The sequence below is a fragment of the Cariama cristata genome, unplaced genomic scaffold, assembly GCF_000690535.1.
Source record: "Cariama cristata isolate BGI_N322 unplaced genomic scaffold, ASM69053v1 scaffold6894, whole genome shotgun sequence".
Taxonomy (NCBI): Eukaryota; Metazoa; Chordata; class Aves; order Cariamiformes; family Cariamidae; genus Cariama; species Cariama cristata.
The window spans coordinates 74,172-92,424 of NW_009612271.1; the positions used below are offsets into that span (position 1 = coordinate 74,172).

Sequence of the window (18,253 nt, forward strand, 5' to 3'; positions counted from 1 at the left end):
TATATTTTCATCTCAGGAAAAGCCCTCTTCCTGAAATAAGATCATTTCAACAACACTTCACAATTATTTCCTTCTAATAAAACAATTCAGAAAAATCTTTACTGCAGAATTAGATCATATACTGCTGCATCACAGGGAGGGGGCTCCTTGTACAGTCATTTTAGGAACAACAATTAAGTTGAAAGTACTATTAATACCCCGCCCTGATCTAAAGCCTACTCAGTCTCATGAAAGACTCCCATTTAATGTCAATGGGTTTGCATCAGGGTCTGAATGGACATTTATCTGAAAAGCGCTATCTTATTTTGACTTAAAAAAACCAGGTCCATGGGAAATGGTCAATACACAGAACTGACATCCATTGTTTCAGACACTTGGAGATGCATTTCACACACCTTAGAGATGCTCAAAATGGGTCCTGTAGCACTAAAACCTTTTAAACTGAATTCTAGATTACAGAGGCTAGGAAAGGCCTGACAACCTGGATAAATGAGACTTTAAGAACCCGCAAAGAAAGTCTTTAATAAGAGAGGGAGCGTGAGCGGGAGAGGAAAAGAAAGGCTGAGATGATACCACAAACACAGAATTTCCCAAGATGGCAAAAATCCAAACCGGTAAATTTAATTGCCACAGACCTCACTAGACAAAGCAGCTCAGGTATAACACTGCACAATGCTCTAACTAATAAAAGTAAACAAACAAGTAAAATTTACCGAATCGTTACTAGCTGCACACATAAGGTGCTATGCTATGCTACCTTTGCATCTAGCTCAGGTATGCCTGCCCACAGGACATACTTAACCTTACCATGATGGTAACAGAAAAAACCGATTAGCTACACAGGCTTCGTGCAGATGATGAGGTAATACCGAACTCCAATGAAATCTGCATAACGTCAACTGAAGGGCAGTTCCCTTTTACTTAGGAACTCTAACTCTTAGTTGTAAGAAAAATGAAGTCAGAAGCAAGAGGTCACAGCACAGACAACAGTAACAGAAAGGATGCATCTGCCAGGCAGCATTCATATGATAACCCCACCTTGACATATATGCACACGCGCTCCCACACAATCCTTGAGGGATGCGGGGGCTAAGTTGTCATACCTAGCACAGTACCAATCTTATTGGTCAAGACAGAATCCGTCTGATCCAGCCAGCCTCCACCGCTGAGACCCTCCTTAAATTTGATAAGGATGGACTGATTACTCAATAGGACCACAAGAATTCGCATGGCTGCTGTGACTGTGGTGGAATGCAGATGTTCTTCCATAAACAACATAATCCAATCAAAACCTAGTGTCTTGACCAGTTCTTCACAAGCCCTAATTAAAGAGAAAAAAGAAAAAAAAAGTGGTCACATTTTACAGCATTTAGTTTTCTACTAGATGGCAAAAATTAGTGTCCCCCACTACAGGGCAAACTTCAAGATCAGAGAAAATTCAGATCTATTGAAGAGTTAACTGAATTCTTAGGTAAGTTTTCTATACAACAAGAACTGTTGCTCACCAGCTCTTGTTAAATGGAACAGTACAGTGTATTTGTTTAGCAGAAAGGAAGACTAAATACAGCTCCTAGGACTATTCCATTGCATGAGATTTCTCCACTTGCTGCTTTCAATAACAAATGTGGAATGCTGAACTGGAAATGTTTGTCCACAAAATAGAATTTCCAAATACTTTTTGTTGAGCCATGTATCGGTAGAGACTTCTCACAAGACTTTTTAATAAACTGGCATTAAAAAATGAAGGGTTTGTTGTTTTTTTTTTTTTAATTAAGGGAAGAGTTGCTTGGGAATGTTTGAAGGAATATGGTCTTCCCTGCCCCCCATCCCCCCCTCCCCTTTTTTTTTTTTAAAGCAGTATTGCCAAAAAGCTCAAACAGGTTCAGGCTGTATGTCAACCAATGCTCAGTCATTCACTGCATAATCTACTTATGTACTTATGGCATACATCCACAAAATGCCTCCAACAAACTCAATACAGACTTACAAGGCAGTTCCTTCAAAGTTATATTTTGTCAAGGTTTAACGTGACAGTGTTTCAACGTCTGTTCTCCAACTCACCATAAAACTCAAGTGCCCCATTAAACTATGATATTGTGTTCCCTCACATGCAATTTTAAGGAACCAAGGGGCACTCTAGGGTCAATTATCCTAACGATAACCCCTACTGACGCCATTTGATCTTAACCAACAGAGAAGTTCACTATCCCACTTCTCTAAAAACATAAGTGTTCATCTTTCAACAGATTTTATTTTCTCTATAGCCATGCATGAAGTCATGAGAAAACAGCACCAAGAAGTATACGAGGAGAGCAAAGAGTTAAAGAACTGGCTCTCCAGATAATAAAATTTAAAAAAAAAAAAAAAAAAATCAAAGTAGCCTGACATCCACACTTGTTCCCACTGCATCCTGCTCACTTGTGATCCTCTGTCCCTCTGAGTTTTAAAATTAACTATTTTACAGACACTATTTTTCTTCCATGAAGTAACAATAAGAAGCAAGAAATCTGCCCCCAGATCTACTAAGTATTTTCATCTCCTGCTGATATTTACTTCTGCTGTTCCTAACTGGAAGCTTAAGTTTCTAATAATGCTGTCAATCACAGTCTTAAACATTTTTTTATTTCAAAGATTCAAAACAAAAGCCAGTTAATGCAATAGCTGAAAGATACATGTTAGTTACACCAGCATCTGCTTAGTACTATCGTTCTTGCTACCACAACCGACAGCATATAACTCAATAATCCTGCATTCTGTTTCTGCTAGCATACCCAAAGCTAATTCAATAATTCCTATAAAATTATGCAATTCAACTAGTGAATTGAATGGGGGCTGTATAATTCTCCTCCTTGAAATAAAAAATTATATCCTTTCTCTACCTCAAGTTTTTTTGTACTTACTGCAAATTAACAGTTGTCTTTTCTTTAGATGTATATAGAAGTTTCAGAAGGATATCTAAAAGCCTGTTCCGCAGTAGAATAAGATTAGCTGAAACAAGTCCTCCAAAATCATCCTCTGTTCCTAAACACAGAAAAAAAAAAGCAAGATTATACTTTTGGAACTCAGACATTTTAAAGACTATTCATAAATCCCACTCAGGTTGCAAAGAAGCCATGTTGAAGTGCAGGCAGCCTGCTACACGCTGCCGAGAAATGCTTGGTGCCCCATTATCATCAACACACAGACTTTGGTCAGTTTGAAGAATGAGTAAAAGGGAATCGCAGCTTATCAGACAATAATCTAAACTGAGGCGGTCTAAATTAGCTAAGCTAGTCACTCCTGGCAGATAGACGTATAAAAATAATCAAACACCACACCCCCCATCCCTCCCTCCCCCCAAACCCCCACAACATGGTAGTTAGATAAACATTTTGCATTATGCAATGGGGGGGGGGTGCGCAGTGGAGAATCCCCAACACACCTGATACTTCCAACTGCCTCCAAATCTAAGAAATGGGGAGAAAAATTAGTTTCCTTTTCTTTTGACAGATCCCCACACTCATCATCAGATAAGAACATACTTACTGCAAAACAAGCCAATACAGGCAGCTCAGGACTAGCTTTACAGTTATTTTGTGAATCCCTCTTATTGTACCTTATGCTGTGAAAGGAAGACTACATTTTTACATTATTTAAAAGAAAAGAAAATCACAACTTGAGGTAACATGAAAAAATGAAGACAGATAAAAGGACACTTTCAGGGCCACAGTTTTGCACACAAGTCACAGACACGAACGCAAAGCATCTTCTATAGCAGAAATAGAGTAGAACTGGTGAAGACCAGCAACCTAAAAATCTCATGTCCTTTGCCTCAAAAACTGCCCTCTCTCCATTCGTGCCACAGCCTGAATTTTTCCTCAAGGTTCTTCAGTCCCTCGTGTAGGCAAAAAGCAGCTCAGGCTGGGTGAGCCTGGGAAAAACCCACAGTTGGCCTATAGCGAGAACACCAGTCTGGATCTCCCTCCAATACCCACCCCCTCTTTTTCACTAAAAAGCTCAAATTTAATCATCTTTGAGACCACAATAAGCAAAAGTATTTAGAAGGACCAGGAGAGGCACAGGGAGATAATGGTGAGTGTGCAGACTGCCTAAACCTTGTTCTTTGGGAAACCAGACCAATAAAGCAACTGTAAAGTAGAAACACTTCTCTCTCACTTGTCCCTGTGCACCAGTATATTCCCAAGAGACATAGAAAACCAGACCAATAAAGCAACTGTAAAGCAGAAACACTTCTCTCTGACTTGTGCACCAGTATATTCCCAAGAGACATAGAAACATAGGATTTTTGGGCACTCCCTTCTAGTTACTTGGGTGACATCCACTGTGGGGCTAAAAAATTTCTGTTCAGGGAGACTGATCAAAACCACAGTTGCATAAGCCTTTTGTCTTCAGGAAAACAAGGGTAGAAATGGTCTCAAAACAATTCAATATAAGCATTCTTAAAGAATAGTAAAACTTCTTTTTTTGCCTAAAAATAACCCCAAACAAACTAGGCTGTCTTTGTTCATTCTTTCACTTCCTCCACCCCTGGAGGGCAGAGGCACCTAGTAATCTGTTTTGGTCTTTTTTCTCTCCCCACAAAGAAGCAGAGATGCACAGCTGATTGAAGGAGCAAGTGGAGGAAACAGAACAAAACCATCCAGTGTGAAATGAAGGAAAACAAAAGAGCAGTGTGTGGGTTTTGCACTGCTTTGCACACAAGACTGAAAACTGAAGTACCACAACTAACTGGCAGTCACATTATAACAAAATTACAATATTGCTAATGTCACTATTTCTACATTTTACATATTTAAGCACAGAAGAGATCACAAAGCATTTCCCTTCTACTGCTTCTAAGCCATGCCACCACTTACCACTGTCAAGCTTTTCTTCATTGTTTATTTCCATGACTACAAACTTCTCACAGACTGCAAATGTAGGTAAAGTAGAAGATATGAACTGTCCAAACCTTGATGTATAGAGAAAAAACATCATTCATTGACATTACAGATGCACTCTCATCTATCAATAATTCACCTTAAATATAAGACCATAATACCACTGAGAGGGAGATAGCCAAAAACATCATCTTTCTCACATCTGAAGACTGAGGAAAACAGTCTCCATCTGCAATTAATAGCCAAAAACCAAATTAACATGTAGTAATTAATGGAATCTTTGCAGACAGCTCTGCAGGTAAGATTCAAGAAAGGAAACTGGGAGATACCACCAAGTCCTAGTAAAAGGAACACCACAAGTTAAAGAAAGAAAAACTCATTACAGCTGAACAAGTATTACATCAAAAACAGTGATTACTTGTCTCTGGTATAACATTTATGCCTATAGCTTGAGGTGATGTAACACAAGGTCATGGTTTTCCAAGACAAGATGATGATGTGCTGCTCAAAGAAAAGAGATGCAATATATTGCTCTTTCCTCTGGAACTAACCTGAAATGGTCCCTAGCTAGTATAACTTTTCCCAAGTTATACAATATTTTTCATTTTTATTTTCCAGGAAGGAGAACAAAAAACACTCAGATAGGCATTCTACAATCTGTTCTGTAACCATTTAAGCATAAAATGAATGGTTTTATTCTTGAATCATTTTTTTGTCCTGTATAACTAAAACAAAGACAGGTGAGATGTTCAGGTTGATGCTTCTGATACCTTTAATTGTACTTAAAATGAGAAGCTGAAAACATGACTATTTGCATGCAAAGAACTTCCAAGCCCTGCAGTATTTTATCCATTTCCATTATAATGAAATGGGAGGTGAGAAAAATTAAGTTATCAAGCAGTTGAACTCATTTAAAAGCATTTTAAATACTCCTGTTCCTATGAATTTCAATTATTTACCTAACTTTTATCAGTCAGAATTAATAGTACTATATCTGACAGCCTTAAATATTTTTTTATAAAGTAGTGATTAAGAAAAAAATCTTGAACTAAACCTTTCATGCAGGAGAGTAATCAAAGCTGCATTTTAACCAGAAGTATCATTACACTTCATCTCAAGTAATATTCAATGGTATTTAAGGAAAGTGCTCAGTGCTTCACAGGAACAAGGGAGCTGCAATACAGCACCTTTGCTTTTTGCCTGCAGAACATTAAGCCAGTTTAATCAATTCAGTCATACCCGGTTAGATACAAACTGAATTTAATATGCAAATCAAGGCATTAACGAAATTATTGTCTATGTCTAGTTCAGTCTAGTTCTTAGAGGAAAAAATTCAGTACATGAGCATTTCATGTTACTTACTGCACAGCAGTATGACCGTTAAGTATTTTTGACCAAGATCACTAACGTAATAAAAACAAGAAAGCCAGAATTATCACAGGTGTGGGCTACCTGAGTAAGTCATAGCTGCTAGGGAAGCCTTGAAGCAAAAAACTCAGCACGTTACTAATCGCAGCAATAGTAGGCTGGGACAGGGACATATCTCGAAGAGTCAAGAGCAGTCTTGGGATGAGCTGGAATTCTCTCATTAACTTAGCGTTCTTTGCCGCTTCGCTGGAAGAAGGAAAGAAAGGAGGTGGCAATTTAAAATTGGAGCATCTTCTTCATACTACCTAATCCCGTAAGTCTCATTACTAGGCTGGCATCGGCTCATACCTTGACTCAGTGAGAAGTTCGATGAAGTGCTCAAATAATGACAGATGAAGCTCATAGGGTGCATGAAGCCAGACCTGAAATACAGAATAAACAGTGATATGTTTTGTATACAAGCCCACTTTAAGGTTAAAAACTGACATTAATATACCAAAGGTTACGAAAGGCTCGAAGAGATTAAAACTGTTTGTTTACATGACTATTTACCTGGCCGTTGTGCTCAAAAGCTCATTGCAAGGTTCTCAATTGTTTATTCTTTAACTTCAGATAAGTATTACATATACTAGCAAAGACTAAAGAAACACACATTGATATCAAACATATTCTCTGTAGGCACAACATGCTGAAAACTTTTAAAGAGTTCTAGACAAAAAGGTTACACGCTATCTGGAATTTCCCTTTAAACAGATGGTGCAATCACTCCAAAGTAGTTACTGGGGTTTACAGGGCTGGTGCGAAATGCCGTGTTAAGTTTATTTGGCTTAAGTGAAGATTTTCTCTTTGTAAAATTAACTTACTATCTTCTGCAAGATTAAACTCAAGGTCTTCATTGATTTTGACTTTTTTTGTAACCCAGCATTGTCTGCACACCATTTTAAATTATTTAGATCCTCTACCAAAAAAAACCAAAACACCACCCCACAAAAACAATTGTTCAATCAATAGAAGTAATAAAAGATATAAAAGCCAGAAAGCTCACAGTTATAGCTGCAAATCTTAAAATTGTCTTGCTATTGAACAAAGCATAATTAATACTTGTGCTCTGTCGTATAAAACTGGCTCAAATGAAAACCTTTCTAGCTTTTGCTTTTCTTCTAATCTTATAATCTAAAATGATCAGAACAAATCTTTTCATTACCCTGTTTAGCAAAGAGTAAGAACATCTGATTTATCCAATTTAGGTGAAATGTTTGGGTCACTGATTTCTGAATATAGAAATAAAATAAATAATTTTAAAAAACCCAAGCCAAAACCTGAAGCTTTTGGAAAATTTCTTAGTGACTTGCAGACCTATTGCTTGCACTTTTTTTTTTTTAGTTTGTGTATGCATTCTCCAGTTATCCTTCATCTTCAGGGAAAAAAAAGACACAAGAACTAAACAACATAAAATTGGATCTTTTGTACAGTAGTTGCTGTCTGAGTGACTGTATACCATTGATGAAATTTCTCTGCTCATTCCTTTATGGGGGAAAGAAAAGGGAAAAAAAAAGAAAACAAAGAAAGAGAGAAGAGTATTCTTCAGCAGAGTTCATGTCTCACTAAAAGGAGCTGGGCTGTGATTCACACTCTTCTCTCTGCTAAACAGTTCATCTACCTTAAGACCTCTACCACAAATATTAACTCTTGCAGATGTAATAACTTCTATTATGTCTGCATTTAATTTTGTGAACATAAAGGAAGCGTTATTGTAATTTAAAAGGTTTGTTAAAGAATAACCAGTTACACGATACTGAAGAATTTATGTTTAGACACGGCACAAACTTATTTCTAGTTTTAACGTTATGCCTTAAAAAAAAAAAGGAAACTTTGGTGGGTGACAAATTTCCTCTGCATTAGAACCCCACTAAGGTTAAAAAAAAAGAAGCTTAGGTTTGCCCTTTTCATTTCCTCTTCCTTTGTGCCATAATTATAGTGTATTGTTGATCTTGGCAACGTGGGGGAGTTTGGTGTATTAAAGATCTTTAAGCTCTCAAAAACCCAAAGTTACCAAGGCCAGTTGATTTTATTAAAATAAAGGCTATAGTAAGCAGCAGGAGTTTCGTCATAAACAAGACCCTTAAAAAAAAGTTTCCAGGAGTGCTTTGAAATACTCAAATAGGCATATAGAAGGAGGAAATGGATAACTCCATAAAGCCATTTCTGCAGGACGGACTTGCGCTACTAAGTCAGTGTCTCATAGCTAGATTAGTAGTGGTAGTAGTATTTGTATTTATTTATTTATTTTAGTATATGTGAATCAGAATACTTTTACTCAGTCTGTGTCAGGTACAGATAATGTCAAGGGAGCAAACACTAAAACAACAAGTTCTATGCATCATTTATTAGCCTCTACTTCATTAGCATTTCCTTCTGAACTTCTCTACTTTCCTTAGTTTAACACAACACCTAAATATTTCTGAAGTCGTGCAAGCAGAATTTTAACTGCCTTACTATTAACTTTGCAGGAGATGTATAATAAAGTGATTCCTATGTGCTATGTTGAAAGTTTACCTCCTACTGTTATTTTCAGTATGTCTTTCATGCCTTGATATATGTACCCCAGTAGAACATGCAGGTTAAAAGAAATTGCTGAAGAGAAAACTACAAAATGTATCTTCTAGAACAACAAAAAGTAGAAACATCTGTGATACCCATCCGTTGTTTCTACAGTGATTCAAAAAAAAAGGAAAAGTTACCAATAATCTTGCTGCTCAGCTCTTTACTGTACTACACATGAAATAGTAAGTTCTCAAGATAACAACCTAGTTTGCTGTTCAATGTTTAAGGTATGCTATCAGCATCTGACTTCATCACCATCCAGCATCATCATCACTTTTCTGTGCAGCTTTACATACTTCAAAATCACAGAGCAGATCCTGGAAGGCAGCAGAATTTGGAATAATGGATGTCTCATGCCCGCTATCGACAGTTCCCACCAAGGAAAAGGTCAGATGGAGTATGTGGCTGTTCAGAAGGGATCGTTTCTTCTTTAACAGCATGGCTAGCAACTTGAATGAGTAAACAGAAAAGCAATTAGTAGTTTATGAATACACAGCAATGTTGTCTAAGCAAAGAAGCATGGATGAAATGTCTGTGTCCCTTTTGACAAGTATATCCAATAGTTGATACTCTTGATGAAAAAGTTTGAAAGTGGCATTACGGTTGATTAGAAAAGGGGCACATCCAGGACACCCTCCAGTTGATCAAACATCTGTTCTACACTGCAGATAGTATTTAGGCCCTGAGGATTAGGCACACACACTCACACCACCCCCCTCTCAGCTCTCTGGTAGTCAGTCACAGCTTAAGACAGCACACGATACATTCTCACAGCGTTGTGTTCCTGTACAGCAACCGTGGACAAGGCAGACTTAAATAAAGCACCTCCACAATACCGCATGCACAAATGAGAGGTATTCTGGCACTGAAGAAAAGTAGCCATGACAGCATAAATTCAAAAAAGTCTGACTTTCTTTTTTCTTGCTACCCTTTGCTGCCCTAGGTGTGACCGTAGACGTCTTCCTTTCAGTCCTCATTTCTGCTCAAACTTCTTAATACTTGGGTTGGGAAAGAACCAATTGGCAGACGTACTACTACTGTCTCTTGTTTTCTGATGCAGACTTGTTAAACTCTCAACATATGGCCTGTTCAGCTTCACCATCCTCCTTGAAACATTACTAAAGACATACAGATTTCTGGGAATCTCTCTCAAACCATGCTATTTGCTGAGGTCAATACAAGTGGAACTTCAGGTCGTATGTGATGATCTGCTGACTGCTTATGGTGCAAGGAGGATCCTGTCTAGATTTGTTTGGTCAAAGTAAACCAAGGTCTGCAACAGGCTACATGGAATAATATGTTTTGACATAACAATACTAGCCATTAGCATTACAAGCTTTGTAAATACGCTGCCCAAACCGCATCATGAACTTTTCGTTTCAGTAAAGCAGTCTTCATGAGAAATGTCAAATGCACTGGTCATGTGAAGATCTTTTCAAGTCAGTCAATCAATCCTTCTGCATAACCGATTGCACTTCCCCGTCCCAACGGAGAATTAAGAAGTCTTCAGCTTGAAAGCAAACATCATCGCTAACTATAAAGTCTGTGCAATCTCCTCAAAACGAGGATTCCCAAAGTCCACTTGTTTGGTTTTCTTCACGTGTCCCTATCCTCCTCTCTTACCAGCAGATCATAGACACAGCAGGTCCTGAGCTCACAGGGGTGGGTTCACAATCATGGCAAAAGAATCATCTAAGTGCCATAGTTGTGCTCTTCCTTGCTATTAATGAAGGCTCATTTTCAGCAAAGCAGCTACACGTGCACATTTGCGTAGCAAAACTTTCCACCGTTGCCTTTAAAAGCCATCCTAAGTAACTCATCTATGCTAATTAACCAAGAGCTCAGTAAACTTAAGAGCAGAAACTCAGGTTACTTTGTTACACAACAAGGAATTTCCACAGGAACTGCTAGGACAGTGAAATTCAATCAGCCTGGTCTGTTTTAAGACATTTCTTACATACCTGATAACCTCTGATTCTTTCCATTTCTTTGCTGGCTAGTGGATTGCTCTTTACCACACAGACCAAGGCCTTCACAGCTGCATACAACCCTTCTACATCTGATGCCATGGCTACAAGTCCCAAAATAGCAGCAGCTCCACCAATGTACTGCAGTGTAGTGGCAACAGGCTTGGGGACAAATGTTCTTACTCCTGAGCATAGGCAGAGAAAAGAAATTAAAATAGAATCGAATCTAATTCTTGTAGGAAATCATTGTGAATACATGTAAGTAATTTGCATTTTAGCATTGCTTGACTTATGAAAATAACACCACTAGAAGAACTACGACACCTCAGAAGTGGAGGTGAAGGAAATATTGCACTAGAAAATAGTTTATGACCTAAGGCAAAGTAATTCCATAATGATAACACATAAACTGAAACAAGCATCCTATATTAGTAAAAAAGAAAACAGATAATACTATGTACATAAAATATAAAAAATGTTAAATAAATTTAACAATGTACCATTAACATTTATCAATTACGTGATTTATCTTCTAGACCTAAGTTCTTATTGACAAGTAATTAACCATTGTTAAACATAATAATTCTCAAGTACTCAACTCACCCAAATATCCTATCAAAGCTGCACCAATGGAGCGTGCCGGTCCATTCAAATGCCCTGCTGAGTTATGTAGCAGCTTCACAGGTGTGGCATTTTCATGAGAAGAAATCACCAGCTGAACAAAACAAGAAAAAAAAGCAGGGGCTAAAGGACAGAGGTTTTTTTATGCAAGCCTGAATACAACTTGTCTGTTTTCCTCCTGTGAGAAAGAGCAAGTAACAGAACTATGCTAGAATCATCAAGACATTCCCTAACATAAAGAGAAATCTTCAGCCTCCAAACTTTAAGGAAGTTGAATCTAACTTTAAAAATAAACCCACCAGGTCATAGAATGGTTTGGGTTGAAAGGGACCTTTAAAGACTATCTAGCCCAATTCCCCCCCTCCCGTGGGCAGGGACATCTTCCACTGGGCCAGGTTGCTCAAAGCACCATCCAGCCTGCCCTCAAACACTTCCAGGAATGGGGCATTCACAGCTTCTCTAGGCAACCTCCCCCAGTGTCTCACAACCCTCACCGTAAAAAGTTTTATCCTTATGCCCAATCTAAATCCACCTTCTTTCAGTTTAAATTTGTTGCCCTTTGTCCTGTCACTACACACCCTGGTACAAAGTCTCTCTCCGTTGTTCTTATAATCTCCCTGTATGTATTGAATGGCTGCTTAAGGTCTCCTCAGAGCCTTTTCTTCAGGCTGAACAACCCCAACTCTCTTGTCCTTTCTTCATAAACAGTCCTTTGAACAAACTGACTTTTAATGTACTTCGAAGAAAAACGTAAACCAATATTCTGGTTTCCAAACCTGAACCACAGTCAGAAGCCTAAGTTATCAGCTTTGTTCATCTGCAACAGTAGAAATATTTGTTCAGTGATGTAATCTTAACTGTTTTTCAAGAGGATTACAACCGCCATCTACATTAAAAAGCCAAAATACCTCCAAAAGGTGCAAAGATACATAGCTAATAGTAATATCAAGAATGCAAATACAACCTCGGAGTATAATCTCCCTCAATTTCTCTTTGATTTTTTTTAAAAACATGGAAGTGATTATGGACAACTCTTCTGACAACTACATTATTGTTCCTGGTTGCGCTTAGCAAATTGCCATGAAAGAAGTTAAAAGAAAGGAACGAAAGAGCAGTACACATTAACCAACTCATTTCCCAACATACCTGTTTGGCAATAGCTTTGCTGTCCAATTTGTTGTAAACTTTCCTTATTTTTGCCACTGTAAATGAAGAAACTGACAGCGCATAGAGACCAAAAGAGACTTTCTCTTCTGGTACCAAAGATACTGGAGATGGGCTGATTCCTTCAGACTTCGAATCTTTGCCTTAAAGACAAAATAAAAGTTCATTTCATTAATAGCACTGCTTTTCTTTTCAGTTTCAAGAGTAAAATCCTAAGCAAATTATATTGCAGAATAGGTATAGAAGAGAGGTTTTACAAACAGCCAATAGGTGATATCGTCTTTGCATACTTGCTTGCTGCACTGAAGAGCAGTTGGATAGCATACAAGTTGTGGAATAAATTTGCTATTTAAGATAAAAGGGCAACATACAGCAAACACTTCCTTTCAAGAAGGTCTACAGTATTAATCTGTAATGACAACTGGCAGCCTGGGGCTTGGTCAAGCAATAGAAGACGTGGTGCTTCCTCATCTGAATTTTTGGAAGGCAACATTACTCCTGTATTCAATTTATGTACAGCCTAAGGGCTGTTCACTTCCCTTCCCACCTGAAGAAAACCAAAGGAATCAAAAAAACAGAGCAGTAGTTGGTACATCTGCATCTTTGCCTGTGACAACAGGCTTTTTACAATGGTTTCTTAGGAAAACCACCTTACAGAATGGTACAAGAGATGCAAGATTGAATAAAGACCAAAAGGCCCAGGCATCAAAGAGAATATATAACTGTATCTTTAATATTTTTTATCCACTGCTCCGAAAGCAGATGCTTCTCGTGAGGCACTGCAAACACTATGATTGATAGCTGTCTACAACGCTTAGAGGAAGTGTGCAAAACTCAGCACCTGACAAGCTCAACATAGAGGTTCACTTCTGCGTCTTCATTCCAGGTCAAAATGTGTCTGCAACTTCAGTGAAACACATTAATGGAAGTGAAAAAGCATGAAGGCTCCTCGTCTAACACTGAACCAAGTGAGAAGCTGGGTGATTAAATAATTTGTTGAACTAGGGTCAAATCTCTGTCAAGTCTCACTTAAGAGAGAGTTTCAGAAGTCTTGGTTTCCCCATAAATGAGATCCTCATTGGATCCTCTGTTCACATGTTTGCCCTGAGAACATTCCTCCATTTCAGCAGACAGACAAAGGAATTCCATCTCCTGAACTAGTAATTGCCTTCTGAGGGGTCTTCCAAGACTTAAAGAGTATTAGGTTTTTCATTTTGTTTAAACACAGGACAAATTCTCAGAAGATGGAAAACTTGCTCACTGAAAACAGGGACAAAACTTCCCAAAGCAGCATTGCATGGGCAGATGGCAAGTCAGACACAATTTCCCTGTAAAGGACAACAGCAGAAGACTGCAAGGGCTCTTCCCTTCTCAAGGATTCCCACAAATAGTCATTACATCAAGGAAAAACAAGTATTTTGGAAAGAGGGGCCAAGGTAAAATGGCAAGATAGAGAACTCTTACTGCATCCCCTATCAAACTCCTTAGGTTTGGCACAGTATACACGACGTGAACAGAAGCTTAGCCCCAAATAGAAATATGCCCTTCGTTCTGGAGCACACTGCTCCTGAAATACAACAAACAGCAAAGCTTGGGTGGGAGAAATACACCCTCACACTGGAAAAAGTCAGTATGTTAAGAAATGAAGAATTCTTTGAAGTTACTGTGGGCTTCCTGATGAACATGGCCCTCACATAAAGGCAGGAAGACCTTTAATTCTCAGAAGTCAATGAACAAGTTCACTTTCACAGAATTTGCTTTGGCTAATTCAGTACTTGAAACTTGCACACTGCCAGTCAAAATGCCTTCCAGGAGCAATTATAATTGACTAGCACATACCTAAATCCAGAATTTCTTGCCAACTTTGTCTAGCTGTCAAAAAAGCAAGTATGTGACACAGATCTGTGTGTGACAAAATTCAATGTCCTAAAGTTTTTCACTGAAGATGGGCAAGGAAAGCTACCTTCTTTTTCATGATACTTTGACAGCCTGGACACCATCTACATTTGAGGGGATGGAGGGGCCTGTCACCACTCTAGGGAAAGCTTTCACCTAATGCAAACTAAGACTTTGTGCACTCCCCATACATACTTTTGTTTTCCTATCGCTCTCATCAGTCACTGCCTCCTTCCTTGAGATGGTGACAGTTTCTCTCCAGAAGAGATGGAGAGCATTACAGTCCTCATGGGGAAAGACAATGCAAGGACAAGGTGACACGATACGTTCCTCGTTTTTATTTATGTTTCATTGAAAATCTCCTCTCTGATAGCCAAGTAAAGCAAAGAGCATCTTCTGACATAATGCTGATGTTAGCAACTGCTAACTCTGACTGCACAGGAAGACAGGGAGCTCTACAGAACAGGAAAATCTCACTAGTGACAGTGCATCTTACCACAGCTACGTAGAATCCACCGTCTGAATATTTAAAAACCGGCCTATGTACACACATTTCTACCAAGGTTATTCACATCTTTTTGTGTTGCACTCCCTTCAATTTCAAACAAGAACACTTAAAAAAATGTAATAGAATTGCCCATGTACATTCACAACTAATGCTTAAAGACTGTCTGCTGCACCACAATCCCTCCCTGTTTGATTTTTTTTTTTCCCCTCAGTTGACCTGTTTAGGCCCTATAAACAATGACATTTCAAGACAACTGTGTTTAAAGTACAGAATACAATGCAGGTTTGCAAATGAGTGCTATCACTAGAAACTGACAAGTTAAAATGCCTTTCCAATTTCACTTTCTACAGATAAATATAATATAGAGTATGAATAATGACAGCTTTAAGCATTTCTGACTGGTTTAAAACCACAGTGAGGAATACAAGCACTTCTATCATATCTCAGTACAAAAACTACCAGAAGTATGTTAAAACAGTAATTTGGATTTCTATCATCCTCTTCAATAGCAGCTACTAATAATCTTCCTATGAACAGCCAGCTTTACCTCTCTGCTACCACATACTCTGCTTTCTCACCTCTTCTGCCAACACGCACACAAAAAGATTCCACTACACCCAGGCCAATTTACTATAGCTGCCATTTGAATTGTACTTACATGGTACGTATACCGCTTGAAAGCTTCCGACGTAATTTGGTCCCAGCTCATAAATGGTGCTAATACCTGGGGCAGGCAACACTTCCTCCAGGAAATGCGTAGGGCCCAAACGCCACACTAAGGAAGAGAGCTGGCGCTGTGCGGGTGGTGTGCCAATATAGGCATAAACAGTGCTGACTACAGGTGGGTTGGCAGAACCAGACCCACTAGGACTACTATGAATATAGTGAAGCTGTAAGGGAGAAAAACATGGTGAAGTTATTGAGAGAGTATGGCTATTGTGAAAAGAAAGTAGGCAGATCAGAAATTCGGGAAAGCGTTTTGCAAACCATGGGATGTACCAAACGATTGCTATGCAATGCACGGTATTCTGATGCCATACAGCAAGAGCCAGTGAAGAACATTAACCAGAAGGTAAATACAAAGATCAGAAGTTAAGTGGCTTTCAAAAGACAAATGTGAGCATGGAAATATAGGACGGGAATATGCGAGTTCTGTGCTTAAAAACACTAAAGAATGAGGTTGGATCTTCATTCTAAAAACACGGTGCTCTATGACGGTCATTATTTTTTGCAAAAGCAGTAAGATGTTCTCATAAACTTGCATTCTTTCTCCTCCTTTTTCAGCTAGTGAAAACATGCCTTTGGTAATTATACTGTTTCAAGCTAAAGTGTAAAGGTAATAACTCAATTTGGTAAGATTTTCAGATGGCAAGAAAACAAATACATGAGTAAGAAGCTGGCCTATATATAATGTCAATAACAATCTCGCAGGCATTATCTATCCACCTTGTAAAAACTCTGTTACCAGCTATTGAATGTTGTTACGTGTGGCCAGATCGATAGCCAGATACATGCTCATGTATTACAGCTATTAGCATAACAAGTAAAGTTACTATAATCCTCTTTCTGCAAAAGGAATACTGAAAGGTAAACTTTGAAAGTCAAAATAATGTTTTACCTACAGCAGTACCATATCACTAGCTAATTTACACCCCACACCAGGTTTAGCTTACTCCCTTAAGGCCCACACCTGCCGGGTGCCAAATGCTCTTTGGTTATCAATTACAGGTTAGGGATACTTTGTGCTCAGTGAACACATCCACAGTGCTCTTCGCTGCTCTCTGCTTTTGGCCTCCCAATTTCTTCCACCTAACAACAAGATATTGACCTTTACAACTAAATGTGTTTCATCTACATTCAACTAACAACAACACTGGATATCTCAGTGGCTATCACTGACAAGGGGATGCTATTTCTGGGGTGGCAAGAGGGCCGGGAAAGGAACCGCCTGAATAAATTGGCAAAGCTGTCTTTCTCTATAATCTCCCTATTATTCAAAGGTAGACCTGCTACGTGGTCCTGTGATAAGTCTTCTTCAGCTTTTTATGATTCTTCTAATTAATCCAGTCAGCAGTATAGCCATGCCACACCTGCCTCACATCCAATGCAACATTTCCACTTCACTTTAGTGTTATTATTGGTCATGTCTAAGAAAGTATTGGTTATCTTCTCTTAACAGGAGCAGGGCTGGCTCCGAGCTGTGTAGTGAGCAAAGACCCTTTTTTGCAAGGCTCCTCATTTTCTGTGGTGGTTTTTTTTTTTGGTTTGTGGGGTGTTTTGTTTTTGTGTTTTGGTTTGTTTTTTTTTTTTTTTTGTGTGTGTGTGATTTGTTGGGTTGTTTCGGTTTTGAGTTTTTTTGTTTGGTTGGCTGGGGGTTTTTTTAGGGAGGAAGAGGTGCGTTGGTTTGTTTTGTTCGTATTTTGTGTGGGTTTTGTGCATATATATGCACAGAGAGAGAGAGAAATCACTCCAAACAGTAAAAATGAGGACTTAAAGATTTATTTTACCTTAACAGTGTTAACAAGCTGTCCATCAAGGTAGAGAGCTGCTGTGCTGTTCTTTAGCATGCCTTTACTCATCACCAGAACTAGGTGATGCCACTGGCCTTCCACAATGAGGTCACCACAGCGGAAACGGGCACAACAGGGAAGAATTTCATAAAATGATGATTCCTCACTGAAGTCATCGACTAAAGGAAAAGTACCAGTTAGTGGGCACCAATAGGAAAATTGTAAGAAGATCAAAACAGATGAATATGTCACTAGACTTTACACAAAACAATCTACAGCAATACATAAAAGCCAAATTTTTAGAAAGCATGTAGTTAAAAATACAATTAACAAGATGTGAATAACGTCATATGATTAACAAGAATGACTTTAGACTTTCAAATACAAGAACTGAAAGAATGAAATCAGATTTTTTTTGAGAAAGTATTCAGACCAAATTGTCACAGTTTGACAGGCTGAACATCCTTAAATACTTACACATTAACATACTAGTATAGTTTTGGTAGTATCAACAATGGTTTCTTCTTCCTTTGCCTTAATTCTTCTCTAAGAAAATTCTCAGCATACTTTTGGACTTCTGATGATTACATTTTACTTCTCCCCTTCCTTTGCCATTTTAGCTAGAATGGCTAGTTTGCTCAAGCGTTTAGTAACTTTCTCATGCCACCACGCCAAGTCACAGAAAGATCTTTTGTTGTTTTTCTAAAAAATTTTTTACAGCAGCAGTCAGCAGGA

General features: G+C 38.5%; 1 protein-coding gene across 1 annotated transcript in view; it reads right to left on the minus strand.

The window, feature by feature from the left end:
- WDFY3 (WD repeat and FYVE domain containing 3) overlaps positions 1-18,253 on the minus strand; it is a gene marked incomplete at its 5' end in the record, with an annotated part of 75,027 nt that overhangs the window by 45,709 nt on the left and 11,065 nt on the right. Inside the window, 11 exons of the mRNA XM_009698546.1 lie at positions 1,104-1,321; positions 2,901-3,021; positions 4,857-4,951; positions 6,333-6,494; positions 6,597-6,670; positions 9,149-9,301; positions 10,814-11,004; positions 11,423-11,534; positions 12,587-12,747; positions 15,667-15,898; positions 17,516-17,697. Coding sequence (XP_009696848.1) covers positions 1,104-1,321; positions 2,901-3,021; positions 4,857-4,951; positions 6,333-6,494; positions 6,597-6,670; positions 9,149-9,301; positions 10,814-11,004; positions 11,423-11,534; positions 12,587-12,747; positions 15,667-15,898; positions 17,516-17,697 — 1,701 coding nt within the window. The remainder of the gene's footprint in view (positions 1-1,103; positions 1,322-2,900; positions 3,022-4,856; positions 4,952-6,332; positions 6,495-6,596; positions 6,671-9,148; positions 9,302-10,813; positions 11,005-11,422; positions 11,535-12,586; positions 12,748-15,666; positions 15,899-17,515; positions 17,698-18,253) is intronic.